At 41.8% G+C, this 26,205-nt stretch overlaps 3 protein-coding genes across 3 annotated transcripts in view; all 3 read right to left on the reverse strand.

Annotated features, from left to right (window-relative positions):
• The window catches only part of LOC108033803 (probable nuclear hormone receptor HR38), a 29,328-nt gene extending 20,184 nt beyond the window's left edge, over positions 1–9,144 (reverse strand). The window contains exon 1 of the mRNA XM_050884933.1: positions 7,634–9,144. Within this exon, the coding sequence (XP_050740890.1) occupies positions 7,634–8,090 (457 nt within the window). The 5' untranslated portion in view covers positions 8,091–9,144. The remainder of the gene's footprint in view (positions 1–7,633) is intronic.
• Positions 9,145–20,640: 11,496 nt separating this feature from the next.
• On the reverse strand, positions 20,641–22,371 carry LOC108033405 (uncharacterized). The gene is made up of 3 exons (XM_017107726.3): positions 21,703–22,371; positions 20,934–21,634; positions 20,641–20,876 (listed from the first exon to the last, which is right to left on the reverse strand). The coding sequence occupies exons 1-3, from the start codon at positions 22,289–22,291 to the stop codon at positions 20,826–20,828; spliced, it is 1,341 nt and encodes a 446-aa protein (XP_016963215.1). The 5' UTR covers positions 22,292–22,371; the 3' UTR covers positions 20,641–20,825.
• A 367-nt stretch (positions 22,372–22,738) lies between these two features.
• LOC108034365 (carcinine transporter) lies at positions 22,739–26,187 on the reverse strand. The gene is made up of 7 exons (XM_017109255.3): positions 25,984–26,187; positions 25,701–25,925; positions 25,299–25,481; positions 24,889–25,147; positions 24,239–24,830; positions 23,779–24,177; positions 22,739–23,719 (listed from the first exon to the last, which is right to left on the reverse strand). The coding sequence occupies exons 1-7, from the start codon at positions 26,074–26,076 to the stop codon at positions 23,440–23,442; spliced, it is 2,031 nt and encodes a 676-aa protein (XP_016964744.1). The 5' UTR covers positions 26,077–26,187; the 3' UTR covers positions 22,739–23,439.
• Between the last annotated feature and the right edge of the window lie 18 nt (positions 26,188–26,205).

Below are 26,205 nucleotides of genomic sequence, written 5' to 3' on the forward strand. Positions count from 1 at the left end.
TATTCCAGAATAAATGTAAGCAAACTTCCTTCGATTCCCAAAGTATCACAATTTTCGACTGACATCCGCATTAAATATGCAGTTGCCTTTATTTTTGTTCCGCCTGGAAATTCTAATTTTCCTGCTTAAATTCCGCGCACGAGTCCCAAGGTCCTTTGCAACCGAGCCAGCCATAAAAAGAAACAAATCCAAAGTTGCGATAGTAAAAGAAGGCGTGTTACATCAACCCAGTGCAGAGAAGGACCCCGCAGGCGGTGTATCCTGGTGGTATCTACAAGTGTGAAATCATCGTGGGGGGCCAAACAAAAACAAAAGCGAGCCGCAGCGCACACCGAAACGACCTTGAGGGCCACGTGAGAGTCGTGAGGCACTCTCCGGGCGCATCCAGGGGGTGGCTGTGGTTCGGGTTCAACTTTCGTTCGCAGCTGTTTTCGAGAGAGAGCGAGGGAGAGCCTAGATGTGGAGATACCAACGGAATGACGACCCCGACCTAGCACTTTTCCACAATGACGTCACAAGAGCGTGGCACAGAGAGAGATTTCCAGGGGGTGTATATCTGCGTGGCCCCGCATATAGAATGTATCCTGGTGTATTTTCCCCCTCGGTGTTCGTGGCGATTACGCCATCAAAGGCGATTGGAAGGGGCTCGTTGGGGGTCTTCGATTTTTCCCTGCTCGGTGTTATTTTTGCACGTGAGCTCTGCTTCTTCTGCCCCTGCAGTGAGCCAAAAAGGTGGCTTTTTAAAAATAGTTATAGCCAAGGGGCGTTGTTGTTTCTAGTTAGCAAAGTTTCTGTTACAGTTTATACCCCAACCAAGTTGGGTAATTGATTGGCATATAGAGAATAGAAATTTAAGCAGAAATAAACATAACTTATAGTCCAATAGAGATGTCTGTTGCTCCAGCTGAAAAGCAAGTATGCAGGTTATTTGAAGTCATTCTTATATTTTTTTGGTATCTTGGCTTGGCTAAACACCTCGAATGACTCTTCAGACTGGTCGGACTTTCTGTGGGCCGTCTGTCTGCCAATCAAAGCGATGAGGCAGATGCAATCTCGCCTTCTGCCGCATCTTCAGACTTCAAGTGCGATGACGACAACGAGACGTTAGAAAACAAGTTACGCGCCAAAACATGAAATAAACAAGCCAATTGACAATGTAAGCGGGAAAAACATGGAACTATTGGCCAAGAAACTAACGAATTGAAAATGCACTTTTCAAAATAATTGAACTATAAACGGTGATTCCTATTCCTATGAAAACACCGCACATAATGCAAAGAAATGTAAAGTATTTATTGTTGAGTCGTAAAAACAAACATCCCACAAATTGCATCTTATTCTTGTAAAACCAAAATCGAGTTGAAGAGTAAAAACATAAGAATCTGTTAAATGTAAGCCATACCTAGGCAGGCAACAACAATTTGCTCGTCGGGCTGTTGTAAAGTCGCAATTTTTCCCCAATTTTGTTTATCCTTTCGAACAAGAACTGGCCAAGCAGACGTATCTTCTAGCCCGGCAACAGGCCGTCAGACTATTAGCAAACAATTTTTGTTTGATTACAAAACCAAAGACATACGCACAGGGGCAAAACTTGTTAACTGCAGCATCTTTTTCCTAACGTTTTTACGTCTTTTTTCACAACAGTGCGAGCACATTCGTCAAGGTGGCACCGCATAGGAGGAAATCCAAGCATCAAATAATTAAAATAATAAAATTAACCAAGCAAACATTATGGACAATAAATTTTCTTGGTTGTCTTAGGCGACGCATTAATGCTTGATGTTCGGTTTTTGTGCCTTGTTGCCAGATTTTTCATTTGGTTATAATTCTTAACGTGTTTTCGCTATTTTCTGGCTTTGATTGGAATTTATTGCTTGGCCTGTTCTCGCTGAAATTTGCTAAAAGTTGTGTAATGCTTTTTGTTGAATTTAATTACAGCTTCGATAATTTGAATGGGAATAAATTGGAGACGTGACCATAAGGTGTCAGGGGCCAAAAAATCGTTTGGGTATAAAGATATTTACAATTCTGAGGCTGTAAAATTAAGCTTTGGCCAAAAAATGTTGTAACATTAATTTTATAAAAAATCTTTTCTTAAAAAGAGCCAGTTCTGAACAGATAGTCATGTTTTTTGAAAAATATGACAGATTCAAGGCAATCAAAATCAGTAAGGCTGCCAAAAAAAACCTCAAAAATCAAATCAAAGCCAAGCCAAGCTCATCAAGTGCATGGCAAAATTAAGAAATAACCAAAAATTCAAAAACAAAAAAATTATAAAGAAAAACAAGGCAACAACGAGAGGCCAACGGCCAAGCAATCCAATCAGTTTCAAATTAAGGTTTACATATGCGAGAGCCGCCAGCAGCCTGCCAGTCGAAATTGACCAACAAGCGGCAACAAAGTGGCCAAAAAATAAAAGAAAAGACCCGGGGAGGGGAAAACGTCCAAAGGAAAACCTGTCCGATGTCCAATATTCGATGTTGGATGAACTCTGGCGACGCCTCGCCAAACCATTGCATTCCCATGCCGCCGATCAGCAGATGATAATGACGACGGTGGTCGGGGGGCCGGTGGTGCTAGTCTGGCTGGTGGTGCTGCGGCTAGTGACTAGCACGGTGGTGCTGATGACACCGACTTGCACGTTCTGTGGGCATGCCACCAGTGCTACATCCACAGAGCCTCGTGATTAGTGGACATTGCACTCGAAGGGAAAGGAAACTGCATAGAAATCGAAATCAAAACAAACGCAGCCGTGGAATGTGGGGGAAATGGCACAAAAGACTGGGAAGTGCTGATTAATTTGCAGAGAAAATTTAGGTTTTGATCTTAGAAATATCCAAATATTTGATCTTTTGATTAAAATTGCAAGTAATATATTTCTGTAATGAAAAGCGTTTTTTTGTAATAAATAATAATTATCTATTATAATATCCTTTACCTCAACTAAATTTATTTTATTTAACTTCTATAAAAGAATGGTTAAATAAAATACTTATACCATTACTCAAAACTACTCTGCACCTTTGAGTTCCCTAAGCATATTAAGAAAAATAAATAAAATTACTCTAAAGCTCTTTCTTGACATACTATTTTTAAACATTTTTCTTAAAATATGTACCAATAAATATAAGTTTGTTATACAATAATTACAATAAAATTCCATTATTTAAATTTGTTATAAAACTAGTTAGTACCTTTTCATGGAAATTCAAAGTACACCGAAGTCCTAGCTAGACCTGGAATGACTTCCGCCATACCTACACATCACACCCCTCGATCACCCCAACTAACAACCAACTATGCGGAATTGAAAACCACTTGAAATAATTTCATCGACCCGGGACGAGTTCTATTCCCGTTTAGACAGAAATACCTCGGGTTTGGACATCGAACCGGGCGATGCGAGATGTGGTCTGCAGTGGCGGGGAAGTTGGACATAAATTGATGCTGGCTAATTACGCGGCAATTGTTTAAATTTAAAATGAGGCAGACGAATTTAGAAATTATTTTAGCAATGCAGAGGCAAAAAGAAGTGCGAGCGGAATTTACGCTTTCCGTATTTATTTTCGATTTCGAATCGCTGGCATCGTGTGAACCAATTGAAGAGCGCACCCAACGAATCGGTCGGCAATTAATAACGAAACACGCTTACAATCAATATAATAAACACAATTAATCCAGGCAAACTATAATTATTACGTAATTGAGGTGGGTTGTCCATTATGCATCTGATTTGTATCCCCCGATAAGCCAACGAGGGGAACTGGAACTAATGCTGGTCTGTGGTCTAGGGTCTCTGGCTTTGTTGGTTTGTGGCTCTCGCTGATGTCTTGGCCATCGATCAGCGATCAAGACAATAATGGCACCTCCCTGCCCGCCGCATTTCGTTATAAAATTCGCATAAATCAACGCAAATAATTAAGCAGTCGCAGAGCAGTCCCCACCAGACGCTAATATCGAGAGTTTCCAATCCATCTGCCCAGACGCGGGCCTCCCATCCCAGTGGACATGGCAAAAAAAATCGAAAATATCCCATAGCAAAACAAAACAAAAACCAAATAAAAAAACACAAATTAACAAATTCACTTTTGTGGTTTTTACTCATTCGCATAGTGCGAAAATGAATAGCAACGAGACGAGAGTGAATCAAAGATAGTTGAGATAGGTTGGAGATGGTTTTATATCTTGGGATTAGGATTAACGCGGGGCTCAGGAGATCAGAAGTATGTGCAAAAGCTTAAAGCCAAATTGATGACAGCTTAATGACATTTAATAGGTGATTTGGATCCAATAAAGAGGCTTTGGGTTAAAGGTCTTGTAAAAGTCACTTTAAGGGGCTTGTTAAAAGTCTATTAGAATTTTATTTATTTAAAATAATTCATATATCCAGGAAAAATAGCAAGAAATTTGTAGTTATACAAAACAGATAACAGATATTAACGATAAGATAAGATATTAACTTTTAATAAAGACACCTGTCTTTTAGTACTTTTGATTAAAATTTACCAACATGGCAGTAATAATAGTAATAGAATTTATATACCCACAATTAGCGGAACTAAACGTCCGTTAAATTAGGCAACACACATGCACCGTGGAACAAAGAACATGCGGACATGCAGAAATGTTTACATTGATCCTAACCATGTTAGTAGGCTACACAACTAACGCCTCGCGATACACCTGCGCCGCCGTCTTCATGGTAAATATAAATATATGAATGTATATACAAATAGCCACGCAACTTGGAAGGCGACTACTGGTCTTGGCCGATGGAGTTGCTCCATGGAAACCGGTGTGCGGGGATAGTGAGTTATTTTTTTTCGCTCAGGGGGTATAGAGTATCGCTGTGAGGAATGGCCAAAAGCGGCAACAATCAACAATGGCCATCCCGACAGCTGCCGCGGAGATAACTCACAACGCACGACGGATCGTGAATAAGTGTACAATGAAGTAGCCTACGATTTTTTTCGGGTGTCAGAGATATGTGAGTAGGTATTTTATATTTTTGCATCATTTATCAAGCTCATTTCGCTGGCGGTTAATCAGTGGGGGAAGCCGAGATCATCATGATCTTTGCTCGGGGAAGTGCATTGAACAACTTTATATGTGTGGCCGGGGCGAACCTTTTATTCAGACGCTTTGGGCCATGTTGAAATGCAATTGGCTACACCCAGGAGATGTTGCCATGTTGGACGGGGCGTATGAGCAATCAAGGCAAATCGTAAGAGAAATGGGTAAAAGAAACAATATTTTCACACGCCGTGTCGTGAATGCGAAATAAAAACAAAACAGCCAGCCAAAATGTAAATACACGTAAGACAGAAGAAACAAAAAAGACGCTGACTTGTGACTACACTATAGGCATTCAGCCAACTCATCCCAAGGGGCGACGTCATCAGCACGTGGCCAGCCATACGAATAATATAATAATAAAAATAATACCGAACCAATTATGAGATACTCACTCATAAGTAGAGATGCAGCTGACGCAAAGAGAGTGCAGTCTCTGCATTCCCCCCAAAAAACGATTTCGTCATCTATTTTCTATTTCGCCGCCGATGATGACGTTTTCAGCACTCGTGCCGCGGGAAAACACCCGTACTGTGAAAATTGTGTGCCGTGTAATCCGTTAAACTGGCCGATTTCATGGCCTCGCTGGCGTCATGGCTTATATACTAGCTATGGATGCACCTCACCTGGTCATATGTTCTTCGGCGATTTGTTTTGCTTTGGTTTGTCATCCGCTGTCGGGCACTTTTGGCGCCCATCGCCTTTATGGCAGTATAGAGCCAACTTATAAATAGAGATGTTTGTTTTGCCACAGCTAATAGTCAACTGAATTGCAGGGCATTTCTCTTACATTTCAGCTTTGGCAATCGATTGGTAACCCTTTCGTTTAGTTGTTAGACGCATTTAGGTGCTATTACTTAAACTGAAGATACAATAAAGGTAGCTGACCTACTGAAATTATTAGATTAATGTAGGCAGTTGAAGTAATAAGTTACTGCTTTCCATTATATTGTGTAATTTTTTTGTTCATTTATGCTATTGTTAGTTAAATTATCATTTTAGAGATGGAAATAGTTTAGAAAATAAATTTAATATCTCTTAGTGCACTTTAAATTGATTGAGAAGTTTATTCTCATTTCAAGATAAGGGCTAATGTGCCCCTTGAATACAAGAAACTAACCACATTGTGTTAAGAGGCTTAGTGCTTGAAAGCACTTAATAAGCGTTGGGTTAGCCGCGAAATACAGACGCTTAAGAAGTGGCTAACCAGTCACTAACCGCTTTTGGCCAAAACAAATGAATTGGCAAAGCCTTTCAAGCCGTTGCAGCTCCGCACCGTCGGCGATTAGGTGGGCCCAATAAATCGGATACTGAAATAGCCCCACCTCCTTTCACCTGACGCCTCTCAAGCCACCCACAGAAAGTAAACCCACCGAGGTGACGGCTATGTCACTGCTGCCATCGATCTTCCACGCAGGGTTTGCGCCTCAATCGATGATGTTTTTATTCGGTTCTCGCTGGTTATTAATAAAAATGCATTGGCCATCCCCCGTGCAATAGTGAGTATCCGTGTGTGTATATTCGCTGTGTTTATTGTGCAGCTTATAAATCATTTTGCGTCAGGCTGCGTCCGCTGCCGTCTGCTGCAACTGCGACGCTTTGCTGACGCTGGTAAACATGTGTACGACACCAAAAACAACAACACAACTGGGACGAGCCGAAGAAGAAAATCCATTCACACACATGCTCACAAAATACAAAAAAGGAGGTAAACACCTAGGGTCAATGTGGTAGTAACTGATGTAAGCTCATTTTCAAAGTTAGGGATAGTTAAGGGAGTGGGTGGAAATCATTTTTCAATTCTTTTGGAGAACCACACAAAAAATACGGTTTAGAAAATGTCCTTTTAATAACTCAAATCTCACATTGTTCTGATACAGATTCCTTTTCTCTTTGGAACATATGAATATTTTTTAACACTTTCTAGCACCCCAACTTTGTCTGCCCTTGTGCAAGCTTTTTTTAAGAAATTGTAAATTTTAACCAATAAAAAGTAAATAATATATTTTTAATTATTTTAAGCAGATTTAATTAAGTCTAGTTTTTCCGAACAAATAAAAAGCTCTTCTTCAAATGTTTGCAACACAATGCAATGCACAATGTTTGTGCCCTTCTAAGAACTCAGTATTTTTCATTTTTCCAGCATTTAAAGAAACAACCTACTACCATTTTGACCACAGCTGTGGCTGCACTCATATTTTTTACTATTTGCTTAATATTTTCACCATTTTATGATGCACTTTGAGCACTTTTCATGCAAATTTATGTCGTCATTGTGCGTTGTGCAGCTTACCCCCGCCAGCCACGCCCCCTTTTTTGTTCGAATGTCAGTTGTTGTTTTTTTTTTTGAGTTTTTCGACCAGCCCTCCCTTTTAAGCGGATTGAGCAAACAGCCAGCTTCTTGAGCGATTTGGCAATGGGTGCCGCACATTGCGTATACGCCGCGTGTGCGATTAGCGAATTAGAAGGAAACACCGCAGCGGCGTAAAAGTTAGGGGAAATATAAAAAACAAACCGTCACCAAATAGCCGAATAAGCAGGGGGAAAATAAAATACATACACGTGCTTCCATTGGCAAAAAAGTGGCTGTTGTCGGGTGAAGTGGATGTGGGGGCGGAGTCGGAGTTCGAGTTGGAGGAACTGCAGCAGGCCAGGTGATTGATATCGCAACCGTCGGGGAAGAGATTGCGGCAGGGATAAATCAAAGGCAAAGTCGGCAAGGGTGGCGGCAGCAGGTGTTGCTGGTGTGTGTGCTGCTGTTGCTGCTGTGCGTGTTGCTGTTGCTGTGTGGAATGTGGCTGGTGTGGCTGATTCTGTGCCGGTGAGTTAAGGTTCTGCCTGTAGCAGGAGTTGTTGTTGATCTCCTGGAACAGACTGCTCTCTGTGTACAGTGAGGCCTCGCACTTGACGGCCGACGGCGGATGGTGGCTGATATGGCTGATATGATGGCCTATACTCGGATTGCTGCCGCCCTCTTGCTTCACCACAATCAGCGAGGCAAGCCGATCGCGCATCATAGACCACGATTCCTCGTTAAAGAACCCCAGAAATGATGATGGTGTTGATGGAGATACACACAAACGTAAAACACACAAGGGACACGGCACAACACAGATCAGATATTATACGGTCTCTAGATAGGCACCTGTTTGGCGCCCTGAGCGGCGCTGGTGATCCAGTTTTAGCCCTCAGTTGTGTTGGCTACCGTGGCAGTGACCCACTCCTTTCGGGCAGAAGCTTTGATTGCAATAGTTATAATCGGGCCTCATTTTTCCTGTCCTTGCCACAGCTGTTGGTGTTGTCGTTGTGCGGTGTCCTTAGACTTGAACTTGCCTTCCTTCACTCGCTTTTTCCGGCGTTTGCGCAGTGGCCAGGTGACGACGCTAGCGACGTAACGACTTACGCACGCTATAGTATATGCATAGATGTAGGTGTAACTTGGTTCTATGTATTCGGATGCGGCTGTGGTTGTAGGAGGCACAAGGACGTTGCTAACACTTTACACACAGATACACACACGCGAACGGAGTTGCTCAGAAACGGATGATTACTGTTCTTCGGCACACGGGTTTTTGGGTTTCTTAAAAATCAAATTTTTACAAAAATTCGCACTCCAAAAATATCTATCTCGAATGTAATTTGAAATTCGTTGAATTTAAATATTACACATACGCAGCGTTGACCACCTTCGGCTGAGCATTGCACATACGCAGCGTTGTCAACTGAACAGAGTGCATAGTTCTGGCAGGAATATTGAGTATACGCCGCGCTGTCGGCCGTTGGCAATTATTACACATACGCAGCGTTGACGACCGGCTTCCGTTTCCGCATAGAACGAACCGAATCAACGTGGAGCAACAACTTGTTGCAACTGTTTAACTCTTGAGCACTCACATTAGGGTTGCATTTCCGTTTATTTTCTTTTAATACTGAACGCGAATTTGTTTAGAACTATGGTTGTAGGCTGATTGAAATCGGGAATTTGTGGATCTCCGAGTTCGCCTCGGCAAAATGGTTGCTTGAGTGCTGGATTTTCCGTGAGCGGTGGCTGTTTGGTTAAAGTTGTTAACAATGCGGCGTCTGTGACGCGACTGAACTTATCTTTACGGTTACACGCGACTATATTCAAGGCGTCGCGGCGGGCAGCGCTGCCTCGGCTGGCGCTGCGCCGCGCTCGCGAGAGCGAGTGAGAGTGAGTGCGGCTGCGAGCGTGCGAGGGGGATGGGCATGGGGGCAGCGAGCGGGACACGACCTACCTTTGCGGCCCGGCTATTACGTCATTTGCGGCCAACAACTGAGCGCAGCTCGTGCGAGGAAAATCGATGACGTCGTCGGTAGAGCGCCTGCGCCGGAAAAGCCCCCCCTGGCTCGTACTGGACGACTTTCCGAATGCAGCGCAGTGGGACAATTCGGAAACGGAAATTATGTGCGTCATAAAGCAGGCATTGGCCATCTCGTTTGCTCACATCCCAGATTGATGGTTATTCCTGATGCCGTTTCACCTGCCCAGCTTTCCCCGCTTTTCGTGCCTTTTCCACCGCCCACTGGGCTTCCGCCGTTCCTTTCGGTCTATATACACCGGAAACCAGGTAACTTAGTTAGGGATATTTGGGGGCACAGTTAATTTTATTATCTTTTTAGCACATATACAAAATATAATTATTAATTAAAGTGGTTAGGGGCTGTCTTTATATGCAACATATTTTTTTTTAAGACTTAAAATATGTACATACATATTGAATAAAAACAACAGTATAATTATTTTTAATGTAACTTAAAATGTTCTGTAAATTAAAAATCCTTTTTAAAACTTAAAACCCTCATTTCAGTGTACTAAATTTGTGTGGGCAATTCCTTGAATATTATTTCAAAAGAAACAGGACTTCCTAGCTTTTTGTGTGGGGGCAAAACTAAGCAGATTCACAGGAAAGCAAACCAGATTTCAAAGAATATGTTTATTTGACTGAATCCCACGGATGCGGCTGTGGGTGTTTAAATGTTGTTTCTATGCTGAATGGTAGCAAAGGAAAGTTTGTGTAAAAAAGGAATTATTAAAACATGATTAATAAGCTTTAAATTTCAGTTTTTGCCCCTTCAACAAGCGAAAAAACTTTATTTTATAGGCCTTACCAACTATGTATTTCTCGCTTAGCCCCTTTAGTTTTCGCTGATTTACTTCATGCCAAGACGAATCGATTTCACACAAAATCCCAGGCCAATTTCCCTTTTCCACCCAATCAAACACCATCCTGGCACATCGTAAACCAGATCACCCTTTCCCCATCCCCAAATATTAATGGGTTGCACCACAAATCATTTGGGCAATATACCAACAACACGATCCGCAAGCCTGTCCGTCGGAAAAGCTGCAATATTAATGCACTTTACCATTGACACCGGCGTTTGCAGCTCGTAAACAACAACAAGGAAAATCATAATAATGCAAAGCCAGTTGAAATCTTCTCTCCCAAGATCGGAGAATTGCAAAAAAAAAAACAATAGAAACCCGAAGACGCGACGCCAACTGCGCTGCCAGCGTCGAGCGTACAGAGAGTGAGAGTAGTGATCGCTCGGAAGACCCGAACCGAAATCTTCGCGGATCCGCAGACTCGTCTTTGAGGCGGTGTCTTCTGGTGGAGGTGAGGCCGTCGGCTTGGATTTCGTTTTCGTTTTCATTCGGCTTTTCCTCGGCCGCTCGTGTGTTCGGTTGCATTCGCCGAGGCTATTTTTAGACAGGTTCCAAGCCACGTTTTCTAACTGTTGTTAGCGTACGAGCCGGAGATCGCGGGCTCGAGCTCTCCACTTGGCGGGCCCAGACAAAACGTGAGACCGCTGGGTCGGCCGACTGCTGCGCCGACCGCGGCAGAGTCGGACGCCGAGGCGGCGACTGAGGCACCGACCTGGGTTTTGGGCACAGTGGCTCTTCCTTTCGTTTTCGGCTAGATTTTTTCCCATAATGCTTTTGCTCGGATCTCGGGTCTCTGGGTCCGGCTCGCAGTGCCCGCTGGGGCTCCGGGGGATCGGATCGGTTCGGCGGGGTGGCCTAATGTGCTGTGCTCTGTGGTGTGGCTTCCCATGTACATATATATTAGCTGGATTTGGGAGCGACGCAAGTGGAACTGGTCTGTGGCAGGCACCATGTGCTGCATGTACAGTGGAGCTACAGTGGCTGTGTAGCTATTGGTAGTGGGAAAAACCAGCCGGAGGTCTGGAAGGTATCACTGGTTAAAAGGGGTCTTAGTTAATTTGGTAATGAAATACATAAAAGCTTATAATTATTAGTAATAACCTTATTACCTAGTTACCTAAAATAAAAAATCATAACCAAAAAGAAAACGGCATTAATGAGAGGTTCCTTAAACAGAATTTGTTACAAAGTATTTGGTTTAGGCATTAGATACAAGTGGATTGTTGGTTTTCGGAACACAGTATATGAACAAGCTACAAGAGAAAACTTTTTCCTATTTTAACCGTTTAAATAAATAATATTGGTTTTATTCCTCCTCCTATTTTAAACATTTTAAATGAAATATTATATAATTACTTTCCCTTCTGTATATTAATCATTTTAAATGAATATTAAGTGATATATAATATATAAAATACAAGAAAAGACAGGAAAGTAACTCAATATATTATAGGATTTTAAATACTTTAATGATATTAAATATTTTTAAAATTCTGTTTCAGTCTTACGATTTTATAAAATCTACTTCCCTTAATAAATCGAAAAACAAAGTGAACCACTGTATGGGCTGCCTTGCCTGCTGTTGCTGGTGGGGCTGCTGCTGTTCCTTTGGCGGTGGTGGAGATGGAGGACGGTGGTGCTGGTGGTGCTAGTGGGGCCAGTGGTGCTGCTGCTGCTGTTGGCTGACCCGCTGGTGGCCCCAAAAGTGCATGCAAACAGCTTAGCGCTGGAGTCCCTCTTGTTGTTGCTGATATCGCCGATGTTGTTGCTGCTGCTGCTGCTGCCGCTATTGGGTTGCTTCCACGGAGCTTCGATTGCTGTTGTTGTTGCTGTGGGCTTTGGTTTTATTGGCTGTATTAAGCATGACATGCCAAGCCAAAGTCGCAGTCTCCATCTCCGGCGAAGTTGAAGTCGACTTCGGAATCGGCACTCCTTGCTTTTGTCTCTCTGCCTTTTGTCTATTATTTATTGTTGTGGTCGTAGCTGCACTGCGATGATATTCTAAATGTGCCGAGCCAAATTCGCTTCGTTTTGGCCAAGTCAACTTGGCTGGGCCTTAATGCATGTATCATTTTCGCATCGTTGCGCCCGCCAGTTCGTGAGTTTAATTTAAGGAATTTTTGCTCTTTTTGATTGCTATTTAGGCTTTGATTTGGCTGCTAAGCAAAAAAGAAATAGAAACGAAAAGGCTACCCCAGCCCCCCTGTAAATTTCAATTAGCATGCGGCACTTTGCATTGTTTTTTCTTCTTTTTCTCCATCCAATGCTGCCGCATTTGCAACGGCGCCTCTCGGCTCATTTGCATAAATTGCATTTTGGGATTCGCCAACCCTTTTTTATAAACTTCACTTTCGATGCCTTGCCCAAAAAATTGTGACTTCCTCTGGCTAACTAAAAAAAAATAATAGTACCGAATAGAAAACGAAACCCAAAACCCCGCTGACTGCTTAGCCTGCAGGTGCATTTTGTGCCGAATTATTGTCATTATTTTTTTCCTGCCTTCGTTTAACTATTAATATTTGTAACTTCACATAAATATATAGGTGTATTCCTTTTCGTTTTTTTCCTTCGTTTTTGCCCTGGCAATTTTGTGCTATTTTGTGCCTAAATAACATTTTTCGGGGGGCTTTAAAGGCGAACATGTCATAATATCATCAAGTGTACGCCCAGTTGGCCAGGGTATCTCTCTTGGGCCAAAACGGCCGATACAATGAGGCAATGCAGATTTGCGGTTGTAAGTGGGGTAAGTCGATGGTTAGGGAGATGATTTACGGGCTCACAGGTAAATGATTGCGGCGGGGGCTTGGGCAAATATGTATTATCGAATTTATGTTGAAGTATGACTTAATAAAAAAGGGAATTTCGACATTGAATTGGAACTTCATGGCTTCGAAGGATCTTAAGTAAAACAAATCTCTCGCTATATATTTATATATATATATATTTTCATTTAAATGAATTACGGAGGTACAATATACTATATCTGCTTTGAAAAATAAAGCCCCAAAATACTAGTATGACAGGATTTATTTGTAAGCTCTCAAAATTACCCTTTCATTTCAGTTCTTTCCTTAAACTCTGCTTGCACTTTAAGATCCCAGCACAACATATACCATTATTCCTGACAGCGACGACCTTGGGAACTCGAAAGTGCACCACCCACTGAATAACCCCTGCTGGGCGCCCGCTGTCTTGGAATTAAATTCCCTACGCAACCATCAGGCGATTCAAGAGGAAGCCACCGGCGGATGAACGGAAGTGCGGCATTGATTTTATGGTCTGCTTCCGTTGCGTCTTGACCGCGTCACGTCTACAAGTTGCCACGGTGTGACCCCCGTGCCCCCTTTCAACCCCTCTGCGAAAACCACGGGGCGACTGCCTCGCATTTTCGTCACGAACGCCCCTAAGTAGGCAAAGCTGTTTGCGGTTTGTTTGTCCTTTGCTTATCTATCTGTGCACTGCAACAAAAAAATCAAAATAATCTATACTGTTGGTTTGTCAAACATTTTATAAAACTGAACTACTTTTATTTTTGGTTAAACTGACAAAAAAATTATTGTTTATAAAATCACTTAGGCCAAAAAACTAATAATAAAATCTAAAAAATTTGAAAATTTGTGAATACTTTATTGCTAAGTATTGTAATATTTGTATTAATATTTCCAGTTATGAGGAATCAGGTAAGAGCTATTAAACTCAAAAACTTTATAAGATATTAAGAGACATTTCTTAAATAGACAATACAATAATTAACCCTTAATTAACCCTGGTAATTTTTTTTTCTGTGCTTTTCTGGCCCATTAAATATGTTCCGCCGGTATCTACGCCCGGCCCGGTGTTATCAATGGAATTGAATTAACTGACGCAGCTCCAGCCCCTCTGGTTATATAAAAAAGTATGTATGACGTGTATATGGAACAACCTCAGTGAATTTGGTAGAGGGAGGCAGATAGCCGGCGTTTGGCCGTGTGTGTCTTTGACCTCAGCGGACAAGCCCAAATTATAGATATGCCGTCTTACGTGCTCACATAGGATATACTTCCCACATACATATTCGCGGGTTGAGTGGATAATGCGTGTAAAATCAATAGCAGAGTCACGGATGAGAAGGATGGCACCCGGCATTCGTAATGATTGGACTGTGTGTTCTGGGCCGTAATTACTTTGGCTAACCTTTCTGGCCTGAATTATGGATGATGACTGTGATTTGGGCCCTTAGTTTTCTGTTACTTCCATAACACACATATTACTCATTGCTAACGATTGCGTTTCCAACTTTGCTGGAAGTTCTACTAAACTTTATGTGACAGCTATAATGTAAATAAGTTACGATGTACTATTATTTAATAGTAATGTGTAGTTATAATTAATCACCTTGTGAACCAAAAATTCTATGCTATGAACTCATCAAATCCTTATGAAGATATTATATATCATTTCAAAAACTAACTTTTCTTACATTTATTTTTATTAAAAGAAAACTTTAAAGTGTTGGCTTGTATATTTTCCTTTAATAAAAATAGAAAGCTTCTACCACTGGCCTTTTAATTTTCCCATTATTAAAACTTGTAACATTTTCTTCGGTTATTTTTGTAAACACATTTTGTAGTACCCAAGTAATATCCCATTAGCTGAAAGGCGGATTATCCTTCGGCTGCGGTTTCGATTTCAGGTTCGGTCGGTGGTCCATCAATTGGCTTTGTCGATTATCAATTTCCAGCGTTAATTGGCGCTCATTATTTATAGTCCGACGAACACGGCGGCTGTCGGTTGGCACGCATCTAATGACGTCACAGGGGAAAGCGCGAGCACAGAAATCGATTGCTGAAACAAAGACGTCATCAGTTTTCCGTCGGAGGACATGCGCAATCGAGCAGAGCGAGACAGCAGACGGCGGGCATGAATGAATGTGTGGAAAGTCAGGTGGAGCAGGGGCAGTCAGGTGGAAAGAGCCAGGTGAGTGGGCAGTGTCAGAGGAAAAACACCGGCCGGCGGCTCAGTTTTCCCCTTCGATCTGGCCCTCTCGCTCCCGCGATGACGTCCTTGTTGTCACACTGGTTGTCTCGCTCTCGTCTGACGTCACTTGCCCTTGGCTGGGTGGTCTATTTTTATGTGCAGCAGCAGCAGCACAACCACCCACTCATGACGTCACGGTTGTGCTTTCTCCATTGCAGCGAAAGTGCCCGGAAATAGCCAAAGGATAACGACACGTGCTGCGGCCCCCACCTCCCTCCGCAACGTCCTTTGGCAATTTTTCCTCTTTAAAAATAGTTTCTGCAGTTACCATAAAAATGCAGCGTGACATAAATTGCATGGTTAGTTGAGTGGGAAACGGGCTGAAAATAACAATGGAAAATGCTTCCAAAAGTGGAAGGAATAAATTAAAGTATATGAAGTTTGGTTTCGCAGTTTTTTATATGGCTTTAGTTTGAGTTAAGAGAAAGCAATCATTGCAATTCTATTTGCATAGAAATTTTCGACTCACTTGTATATTTAAAAAATAGCACAGACAACCAATTAATTGTCAAAAAATGGTTTTAATCTTAGATATTATGTTTGTTTGGCTTTAAAAAAAAAATGAATAAAGTTTATTTTTATTTTACTGTTAGCAAAGTAACACAGTAGGAAATCGAAATATATCGAAACTGATTAATGAGGAATCTCAAGACCCTCGTGTGGAACCACCTGACATTGATTCGGTTCACAAGCCATGGCATTAGGGAAGTTGTTTGCACCCAATATAGGAGCAAATATCCGCCTCGGCTCATTTGTAAATCGCAGTCACAATTGATTTATGCAGATGGATGATGTTCTAAAGGTTGCCCAGGCGAATGGATTGAATAACGCGAATGCCCCCATCAGCCGGCGGCAATTCGATACCGTCACAGTTTTTGCAGTCCAAGTCCACCAGCGACTCAGTAGTGTTCCGAGTACTGCATGTGGGAATCGCCATAAATTAAATGGCCAGTACAATCTGTCAGTGATAAAGAGCACACGATGTTCTAGACAGAACCACAGGCAGCTCCAATTGCCAGCTCCTAAGATGGCAGAAGATGCCGCGGCACTAAGAAAAATTGGCTTATTTTAAATAAACTAGCTGGCGAAGTGTTTGACAGGCGACAAAATAATAAACAAAATACTGGAAAACCATTGAAAAATAAAGAAATAAAAGTAATATTTTTTAATTTTTATATTTCACCATGCAGTGACATGGCAATATGGAAAATATCTGGAAATAAAAAACTTTTAATACAGTAAAAATAAAAGTTACAAAATATTTTGTAACTTTTATTTTTACTGTATTAAAAGTAACGTAAAAGTTGGCATAAATTTGTTTTAATTATACGGGCAATTTTTAAAATTAATAAAAACTCATTTTTCTGATAACTAAATCTTGGAAACAATTTTTTACATCTGTTGAATTACACTAAAACAATTTCAGTGTGTATCCAATTGCAACTATAGAGATCTCTAATTGTCTGTTATAAACTGGAAGATGTTGGAGGTACACTAAAAATAATGAACGTGTCCTTTTCAAAAACAATAAATCAAACAACTTAAAAAAGCTCTCATTTTAGATGAACAAATTTATTCAAGATTAAATATCTATTTAGTATAATAAATACATGTCTCACTTCTTAGTGATGGACTACAACCAAAACAATGTAACATAAATAATTTATAAACAAAAACGTACTTTTTTTAAACACGACCTTAGTAACACTACAATATCAGAAAGAAATGGGAATATCTATTACCTTCCTGTCATTTTTTTCACTGTCTAAGTCCGCGGCATAGACAACCAGTTGCATGTTCGGAGGCTTGAAAAGTGGCATCTTTGGGTCTCTCTCGGCGGCGGTTGGCCATTTTCTCACCTGCGGCTCTCAAAGGCGACCTCGACCTGTCTCTGGCTGAAACAAGCCGATATGTTCTGTCTGTAGGTATATTGTATACATACATATTAAGAGGCTTCACTGTATTATTTATTGACATTCAGTGTGGCAATAGCTGGCCGCAGTGGGCCATGCTTTACGTCTCTATATTCTAAAATTGCCAAGATTTGTATCAATTGATAGTGCAGCACAGGACGGGGAACTTGGTCAGCAGTTGAAAGGCAACATGCAATCGCGTTTGTCCGCCAGGGGCCTTTGTCAAATTGAAGGTAGCTTCAATGTGTGCCCCCAACATACTGTAACTCTAACCGCGATGTGGAGATCCGGGGGAACCGCCGGAGAGCCAGACAAAGTCGGGGCACCTTGACAAGCCTAGGCACGTCTTCCACCGGCAATTGGCCAGAGATGTTGGCCCAGAGATGCGCGAAGTCGGGCTAACTTCGTGGCTTGGCTGATTGTTTCCCCGCAATTTAGTCTTCTATTTCTTAGGTTCCTAATGCGGACTGTACCCTAGCATGAAGTTATTTGGTCTTATCAGCACTTAGGTCCATTAACAATAAGCAAAAAATAAATATTAAATAATTATTTAATAGCAAACATCCACAAAATAACTAAAACTTATATGATGAAGAAGAAGTTGCATTTTTTTAATCTTTGCCATTAAGGTAACATTTTTTTTAACTGTCCTAGTTGTAACTTGTAAATCTCAATTTGATTTTTCATTTTTTAGAGTATTTGCAATTCAACTAGATAAACAACCCTTTTCATTTAATTTGTTGTATTTTTCGTAGAATTTTGTTATGGGTAGTCAGAATGCGCGGAATTAATTAAACGGCTTAAATAAGATGTACTAACAATTTGTTGCTAATGTGCCAATCACTCGCTTCTGCCCAAAAAGTTCATCGGCATCGGTTGGGGAGCCAAAGAACAAGGAGTGTGCATTCGCAAATTAACTTTTGCATCATCATCAACAAGTCCCCGGATCGTGCATGAAAACATCTCCGTAGAATCGAATGAATTCGGATCTGCCCAGAAAAAACAAAAGGAGAAACGAAAATATTGTAATTTCAATATTAAATTAATGTTGGCAACTCTTGGTTTTTCCTTGTGTTTGGTTGCCGGTGTTGCAGCATGTGGCGTGCCACAAAATAATTTGCGAATCCAAAACAAAGTGGGTCGTTCACCGCATGGCTGTGGGTGTCTAATAAATGTTTATTACGATCGAAGGAAATAAATGTTGTACAAAAACATTAGAAATTAAGAGATTTGTTAACCTGTTAAGATTTTTTTTAAAGAAAAGAGGAAATTATTACTCTTTAAATGTAAAACATATATATTTAAGCGAGGCTTTTAATACACCTCGACAAAAATAAGATGTGGATTTTTCATATATTATTTGGTTTAAGTTTTGGCTGCTTTTAGTTAGAAAATATTATAAAAGTGTATGTGTTCAACCACATTCACATAGCATGGACAATAAAACAAAGTTTTCTAAACTAGCTTTTATAATTTAAGTAATAACTATCAATTTATTTATAATGAGTTGATGTTATATGCAAATAATAAATTAAAAGCATATTCTGTAAAAAATGCATCTAATAAATGAATTTATCAAATGAAAAAGGTTAACGATCCATTAGGTAATAAGGACAATCAAATCAAATTTTTTATAACATAAACTTTATTTTGTCCCACACGGTAAATTTATGTTTGATTAAAATCAAAATTCATAAATGATATTTTTAATATATTTCACTTTTTCCATGGCTAGCCCCGCCGCCGAATGCCTTTTACTTCCACTCACTCCATTAAATCGAAAACCCCCAGATTCCGCCCCTTTTGGGGTTCTTCCCAGGCGTTAGGCGATACCAAAAGTTCATCCATCGAGAGGTGTGCTAAGCGATAGCAAAAGCCATTTCCCATAATCGCAAGGCCCCGACAACAACGACACCAGCAGCAACAACGCCATCGAACGACAGCGACAACACGAATTTCTATGGCATCAGGGTAACAATTTTAAGGCTTGTCTCTCTTATGAAATAAGACGGCCCAGCAGAGATTTTTAAATAATTCACAAGCGTGATTGGACACACTTCGAGTATAGCAAAGTATCTACAAAAAAATAAAAAGAAATAAGCCAACGGGGTAAGGTAAACAAAAATCCCTGCTTAATTTGCTCTACTCATGCGAACTCTCCCCTCGATGAACCGAAGATGCCTCTGTGATTTATGGCCAAATGTCAGCGCGCTGGTCTAGTTAAAGTACACTAATTAGTCAGATAGTCGAACATGGCAGACACCTGAACATGTCAAGGCATTTGTCTGGGGTGCCCCTAACCCCCTGAACCCCATTCTAGCCCCCCCATCGGAGAGTCAAAGCGATTGCAGCCGACAGCCATTTAAGGAGCCCCTCGAGGTCAGTCTGAGAAAAAACGTAAAACAAAGCAAAACGTATCGATGACTAACCATGGACTGGCCACAGGTGAGTTCGATCTATGATCGGCACTGCGATAAAAAAATTATTGAAGAAAACTTACAGAACAAAAGGTTTTCAAATAGTGTTTTATATCTTTAGAAAGAATGAGGTTTTTAAATGTAGGTTTTAGGATAGGTTTAATTTCATACCTCAAAATTTGTCTCAATACAAGAGATTTCCTTCAGCTTTACAAGCTTTATGAATAGCTTAATTATACTATATGTTGCTTATAAGGACTCTTATAATGTTCTCTCTTATAATGCATTACTTTTTTTAAAAACCTTTCCCGTATGATACTCTATATCTTGTATAAAATATCACTATCTAAAATTGTGTGTTCAGGTTTCTAATAAGATACCTATGTTTAAAACAACAGATTTTAAGCCAACATCTTTATAATACTCTATATTTTTTATAAAATATCACAGACTAAAATGTTTTACCCTGGTTTCTGATATGGCATGTTCCAAGTAAAGGCCAAATTAAACTTAAAAATGCATTAACAGTTTATGTAGTGCCCGTAGTTAGCTCCAAGTGTAGCTGATCCGACCGGGTCGCCAGCTTCCTGCTGCTAACACAGACATCATCGGCCCAGAGCAACAAAGTTCAGTTCCAATAGAGCAGCAATTGAATGCGAAATTTATTGCCAGCGATCGATCGCTCGAATCGAATTGAATCGCGGATTCAGAACTGTATCGAATATCGTAGTTTGATTTCGGTTTTTTCCTATTCTTGTTTGTTCGCCGTTTGTCGGGCCTGCTTCCATTCGTTATAACAGCCAAAAGGCCCAAAGTGCAGCGACACACACGCTTGTCCGCAATTATCGGCTCGCTAATGGAGCATTGTGAGCATGATCATAAATTTCGATCGTCCACTTCCTTATGGCAGACTAGCCCATGACTCAGTCCGGTGAGGATCCCATTGTCTAAGACATCTGGGTTCCAAGGGCATTGAGTGCTTCGCTTGTGGAAAGGAATTCAATTATAATACACCCGCACAAAAGGCTCTTTCTTAATTGACCAACATGATTAGTCAGTGAAGCAGCGAAAAGCCAAAATGGCTCTTTAAATGCGTTTAATAGAATATGGAACACTTCCTTTAGGGTATGCAATAGATACTTATTCTTTGTAATAAGTGCAAAAATCAGAAACAAATTGCTAAGATTCCTTTGTTTCAATTTCCGCATATCCCCCACTTTAAAGAAAATTGACCTTGACATGATTCAAGGGGTCTACGTAATCCGGATGCTGGAAAATAAAAAAATGATTGAAATATACTCTACCTTTTACCCCACTAAAACGTACCACTAAGATGCCCTGCCTGATCTTGGTACCCTTCACGTTAATCACCAGGTTCCGAGGTGTTCCCTTGGAGCAGCATCCAATCGCGTTGATCACAAACTCTTCGGTTACCTCGTCGCAATCGCTCAAGTCGATGATGTTCAACTGCAGGCACTTCCGTACCAACCTCATCATTCCTATGTCCATCACCCGACCACACCAAGTCAGTCCAAATCGCTCCAGCTGGTTGAGGTCGTTGAAGAACTTGAAGTGATCGTCGTCCAGGACATCGTTGTTGCTGAAGCGCAGGTTCTTGAGGCTACTCAACTGACCCAAGCACCGGGCATGCTCGTTGGTGATCTGAAACTGACCGGACAAATGCAGATGGGTCAGCTTGTTGCCCTTGCTCTCCGCCAACACAGTGAGAAATCCGATATTCAGCTCATTGGAGGTCATCCAGGTTTTCAGGGTGCACCTCTCCAGTTTGGGCAGCTGGGCGATCACCTCGAAGTTGGTGTCGCAGCCGGAGAAGAAGAGCTCCACCAAGTCCGTGCAGCTCTCGGCTATCTTTTGGTACAGGCTCTGGTTCATCACCTCGAAGCAGCAGTCGTCGAGGTCCAGGGTGTGCAATGATTTCAAGGGTATTCCGAATTCCACCGAGTTCCACAACAGGCAGTCGCGAAGGACCAAGGTCTTGAGATTGGGAAAACCGCAGAGGTTTTTGCCTTCGAAATAGGTAACATATAATATTAGACATTTGAAATAAGATGGCAAAGCCACAGGTAACACCCACCCGTATAGCATCCATTGACCAGCTCGAAGGACTCCAGCTCCTGGTTGCCCTGCAGATCAAAGTTCAGCACATCCTCTGCGTCCAGGCACTCGATAGTGACCCTTTTCAAGTGCGTCATCTTGAACATGATGGTACGGTAGTGAAACTCGTCGGTGGCATTGGAGTAGTTGATCTCCTCCAGATACGGACAGTATTCCGTCACGAACTCCACTAGCAGGGATTCCTTCTGGAAGGAGGCACAGTCCACGAGAAGGACTCGTATAAAAGGTCCAGCTATCTTGAAGAACCTTATCATTTGCGGCAGGGGCATCGTTTCCAGGCTGTCGATATCGAGGATGATTCGCTGCGCCCTCGCCCAGCCCTCGAAGGCCATTCGGAACTTTGGCGCCACAGAGGCCAGCAGGACCTTATCCGTCGTTTTGGGCATAAACTCGAGAACCATTCGGATGATGTCCTCCGGCAGATCCAGAAGGTTTGTCCTGCATGGCGGCGTGGCCGCAGGAGCAGCTGTACGAGCCCGAACCGGACGAATCACACGAGCAGGGGCAGCTGATTTTACAATTCTCGGTTGCGCTTTTGTTTTGGGCATTTTTTCAGCTTATTTTGCTTTTACGGAAATTTTGATTAATTCATTTTTGACACGGTCTGTTAGTGTGATGGAAAAATAAGGTAACAAAATGAACTTATTTTTTAAATTTTAAAACTAGCCCAGAACAAATAAACTAACAAAGTGTGTCGTTGAAATATTTTATAGAACTTTAATTAATTATATAATTTAGTGGCATAGTGAGTTTTTTTATTTAAATGAAAATCAGAAGACTTTCGGAGTTTAACTTCCCCGAACCCCAGTATAAAATATTTCCCATGGGTCCAGGCACTTCCTACGGTTGACAGTGACCGCCAGCAGTTTACGGCCGACAGGTGCGGGCAATTTCGCGCATTCCTCCATTATTCACCGTACAAACAAGTTTTCTTTTTGTTTGACAACAATTAATTGCATAATTGCCTGAATAATTGAATAAATCAAATGCTGTGATTGAGAAGTCGCCAAATGCTGTGTATAAGCTACATATACTTATTTATTTATTTATTTTTACCGGATATGTTTGAAGAATTAAGTTTCGGTGTTTGTGTGGGTACCTTTCGCAATTCGCATTACTTATTGTTGGGAGTAAACAACTTAGACATAATGGTAATGCCCTACAATTAGCCAAAAGGAAAACTATTTGATATTTAATAGGGGAAATTGTTGTAGATGTAATTTATGAGCAGTAAACATTATGATGCACTAGTTTAAGGAACAATAATATAATACGAAATCCGTTTTGAAAACGTTTACTTATGTAATGAAGTGTATCGTGATACACATTAACATATCAATTAAATAATGCTGCAATATGTGTTATTACTAACATACTAGACACATCCAATGGCAATAGCTAACATTGTGCTGCCAAAAATTTTGAATTTCCTATAGCTCAAGTATAATTTTGTTTTCAATCTTTGTTGTAAATAATGTGTACGCAATACATATGCTTAACTTATTAACATAATGTTATTTGATAAAATACAGTTATACACTTCTAAAACAATATGTAACCTAATGTTTAAACAAAAAATTGTTTTAGATACTTAGCACTATTTTTTCGAAAATATTCTTTGAAGCTTTGCCTTTAAACATGACAAGAGCATGTCAAAAGCTATATATATGTATAAGCAGATTGTCTGCCCAAAAAGCTAGATCCAATGTGTCAATTGCATGGTGCCATCATGTGTCCTTTGGGTGTCCATGATGCTCATTTGTCGCACCAATCGCTTCATCGATGGCCGATGGACAGTTCGAGCACTTCCACTTCCACTGGCCGTGGTATCCAGAGGTGTGCGCTCGTCAATCCTGGGAGTCGGCTCCCGAACCCTTCGACTGTCGCGCAGTTCCAGCTCCACCTCTGAAGCGTTGTTGGAGGAGCCAGCCAGGACATCTAGGTTTTCATACGACGGCGGTTGGGATAAGACATCTCTAAAGATATAAAAATATTAAAAATATTAATTTAAACACATATTCTATACTACACTTACGGCTTTTGAGCGCAACTGCAGCAATCTTTGAACTGCCAGTTCTTGCCGAACTCCTCGCCCTCCTCGATGGTCTGTGGCAATCGATGATGCAGTGTCTCCGGCAACCGCAGCCCAGTCATGCCGCCCAGCATCGAAACAAAGCCCATGATGACCAAAGGCAGCTTGAGATTGTCTTTTCCCAAGTAGGTAACAAAGGGTATGACAATGAGGCCTAGTCCTCCGATGTAACTAGAGGCACCAATGCCAATGCCTCGAACTTGAGTGGGATACAGTTCCCCGGCAAAGGGATAAATTATAAGGAACGAGGCGGATAGCAAGGCTTTTGATATTAGATACAGCACCAGGGTCTCTTCCACAGCATCATCGGGTAGCATTACAGTAATCACACAAGCCACTCCTCTGAAAAGGGATTCATAGTTTAAAACATTATAATATTATATGCACATGCAATGCTTATTACCCCAATATCATGGACAAACTTAGGGGCCATCTTCTGCCCCAGGTATCCATGAAGTACCAGCAGCACAAGTAACTTGGCAACTCCACGGCGGCCGACAAGAAGAAGCTCACATACTGATTGGTGCCCAGCGAAGGTCCGTAGTAGCTGAGGCCCAGATAAACCGTCTCGTTGGCAAACCAACTTAGGGTGATCAGTATGGTCTTCAAGCGCATATTGGGTGTTCGACACAAATCCATTAGTCCCACATTGGCAATCTTTTTTTTTTGCTTCTTCAGTTTATCCCGCCGAATTTGGGCCTCCAACTTGAGATGCACTGCCTCCGGAAACTGTCTGCCATTCACCGTGGCCATGCGCTCCAGAATCTTGAGAGCTTCCTCCAGGCGGCCGCGCATCAGAAGCCACCGCGGGGACTCCGGCATAACGAACATGTACAGGAAATAGGCGTAAAAGGGCAGTGAGGTGATGTAGGACAGACGCACCCAGTCCCTTTCCAGGTAAGTAACAGCGGACAGAAGCATGATGCCCGACGTGTAAAAGGTACAAGTCATCACAGTCACAAAGGATCGATAGTTCTCACCCACCAGTTCCAAAGCTGCAAAGTGGAAAAGCAAGGATGAAGACATAGGAAGCTAATTTAACTGTCCACTCACAAATTATAAATGGTATCTGATAGACGGCTGGAATTGTCAATCCCACAATGACTCGACTGCCTGCCCAAGTCCAGAAATCCTTGCTCAGCGAAGTCATCAGACTTCCAGCCAGCAAAGTGGCCAGGCAGATGAAGTAGGAAAGCCTTCGTCCAGCGCGATCATTGAGTAATCCAAAGAGATAGACGCCCACGGGGCCGCCAGTATTGAGTGCAGCCAGTCCAATAGTTGGGTATATATCCTGATCGCACACTAAATCGAACTGAAAACAGATCAATCTATATTTCTTCACACCGCAACTCGGTAACTTCTGGCTGAAGAGAGTACATTATGCTTGGGGAATGATACGAGCGTCTCCTATATGAAGGATTGGGTGGTTTGAAATGAAGACTTTATGTTCTGGGAGTGCACACATCGATCACAATGGAAGACCAGACGACGCTCGTGTTGTACTCCCATCCCTGACTGCACTTGACCAAAGGCCAACTGCTGTTCGGTTCCAAGGTGGTCAAGTCATCCTCCTCCATTGATTCAAGCAGTTGCGTCCAGTTGACACCGTAAGTAAAACACTTGCTGTAGACCATTTCGTCATTATCCTGAAAAGAAGTGGAAAAGGATTATGTCAGTTAAACAATATCAACAAAAAATAAAGTCTAGTTTTTCATAAGACATGATATATTTTATAAGACATCTGTATATTTTCCCATTAGCCCCGGTGATTACTCATCTAACCACCCTCGTATCGACCTGCGACCTGCCACAACGCACAATCAATGGGCTGACTTGATTGCACTCGTATGGCTGCCATTACTCACCACTTCCTTGGGTATGGCCAGCGATTTTCGCTGCTCCAGCGGCAGGTCGAGCAGCTCCGGGATGCGACACCAATACTCATCCGGAGTATCAGCCATAAATAACTGGTTAAAGGCACAGAAACCGCACGGAATGCAGGCGGGCAGGCAAATGCCGAAGACCAAGAGCTTTTGGTATTTCCCAAACTCGCCGATGGTGGGCAGTAGGTCGTCCAGATCGAAGGCCTCCTGGAAAGCGAACAAAAATTCTGGGGTTTGTCAAGGACTCCATCTCACAGATACGCACATCCACCGAGGGCTGGGACTCTGGCTTATGGCGTTGTCGCAGCTCCGACAGTTCATCGTATTCGTCCCCATCGCTGTCCACAATATCTGACATGGATGCGCCGCTAGACAAGCTCTGGGCTGAAAATGTTTATTCCCACTGCCTGGTTTCGCCAGCTCGCGGAAGCCATAGGAAGCTCTGACAACTGTCAGATGCCTAGGGTTGAAAGAAAGAGCTAGTTCT

The sequence above is a fragment of the Drosophila biarmipes genome, chromosome 2L (genome assembly GCF_025231255.1).
Source record: "Drosophila biarmipes strain raj3 chromosome 2L, RU_DBia_V1.1, whole genome shotgun sequence".
NCBI classification, from domain to species: domain Eukaryota; kingdom Metazoa; phylum Arthropoda; class Insecta; order Diptera; family Drosophilidae; genus Drosophila; species Drosophila biarmipes.

Bases quoted from the DNA above. Each gene is read 5' to 3' on its own strand.
- LOC108033405 (XM_017107726.3), bottom strand. From the start codon at position 22,291: ATGCCCAAAACAAAAGCGCAACCGAGAATTGTAAAATCAGCTGCCCCT. The intron at 21,635-21,702 runs GTGGGTGTTACC...CCTATTTCGAAG, and splicing joins GGTCAATGGATGCTATACGG to GCAAAAACCTCTGCGGTTTT. The intron at 20,877-20,933 runs GTACGTTTTAGT...TTTATTTTCCAG, and splicing joins TCAGGCAGGGCATCTTAGTG to CATCCGGATTACGTAGACCC.
- LOC108034365 (XM_017109255.3), bottom strand. From the start codon at position 26,076: ATGTCAGATATTGTGGACAGCGATGGGGACGAATACGATGAACTGTCG. The intron at 25,926-25,983 runs GTGCGTATCTGT...TTCGCTTTCCAG, and splicing joins AGTCCCAGCCCTCGGTGGAT to GAGGCCTTCGATCTGGACGA. The intron at 25,148-25,298 runs GTGTGCACTCCC...ATCTGTTTTCAG, and splicing joins GGTCTTCCATTGTGATCGAT to TTCGATTTAGTGTGCGATCA.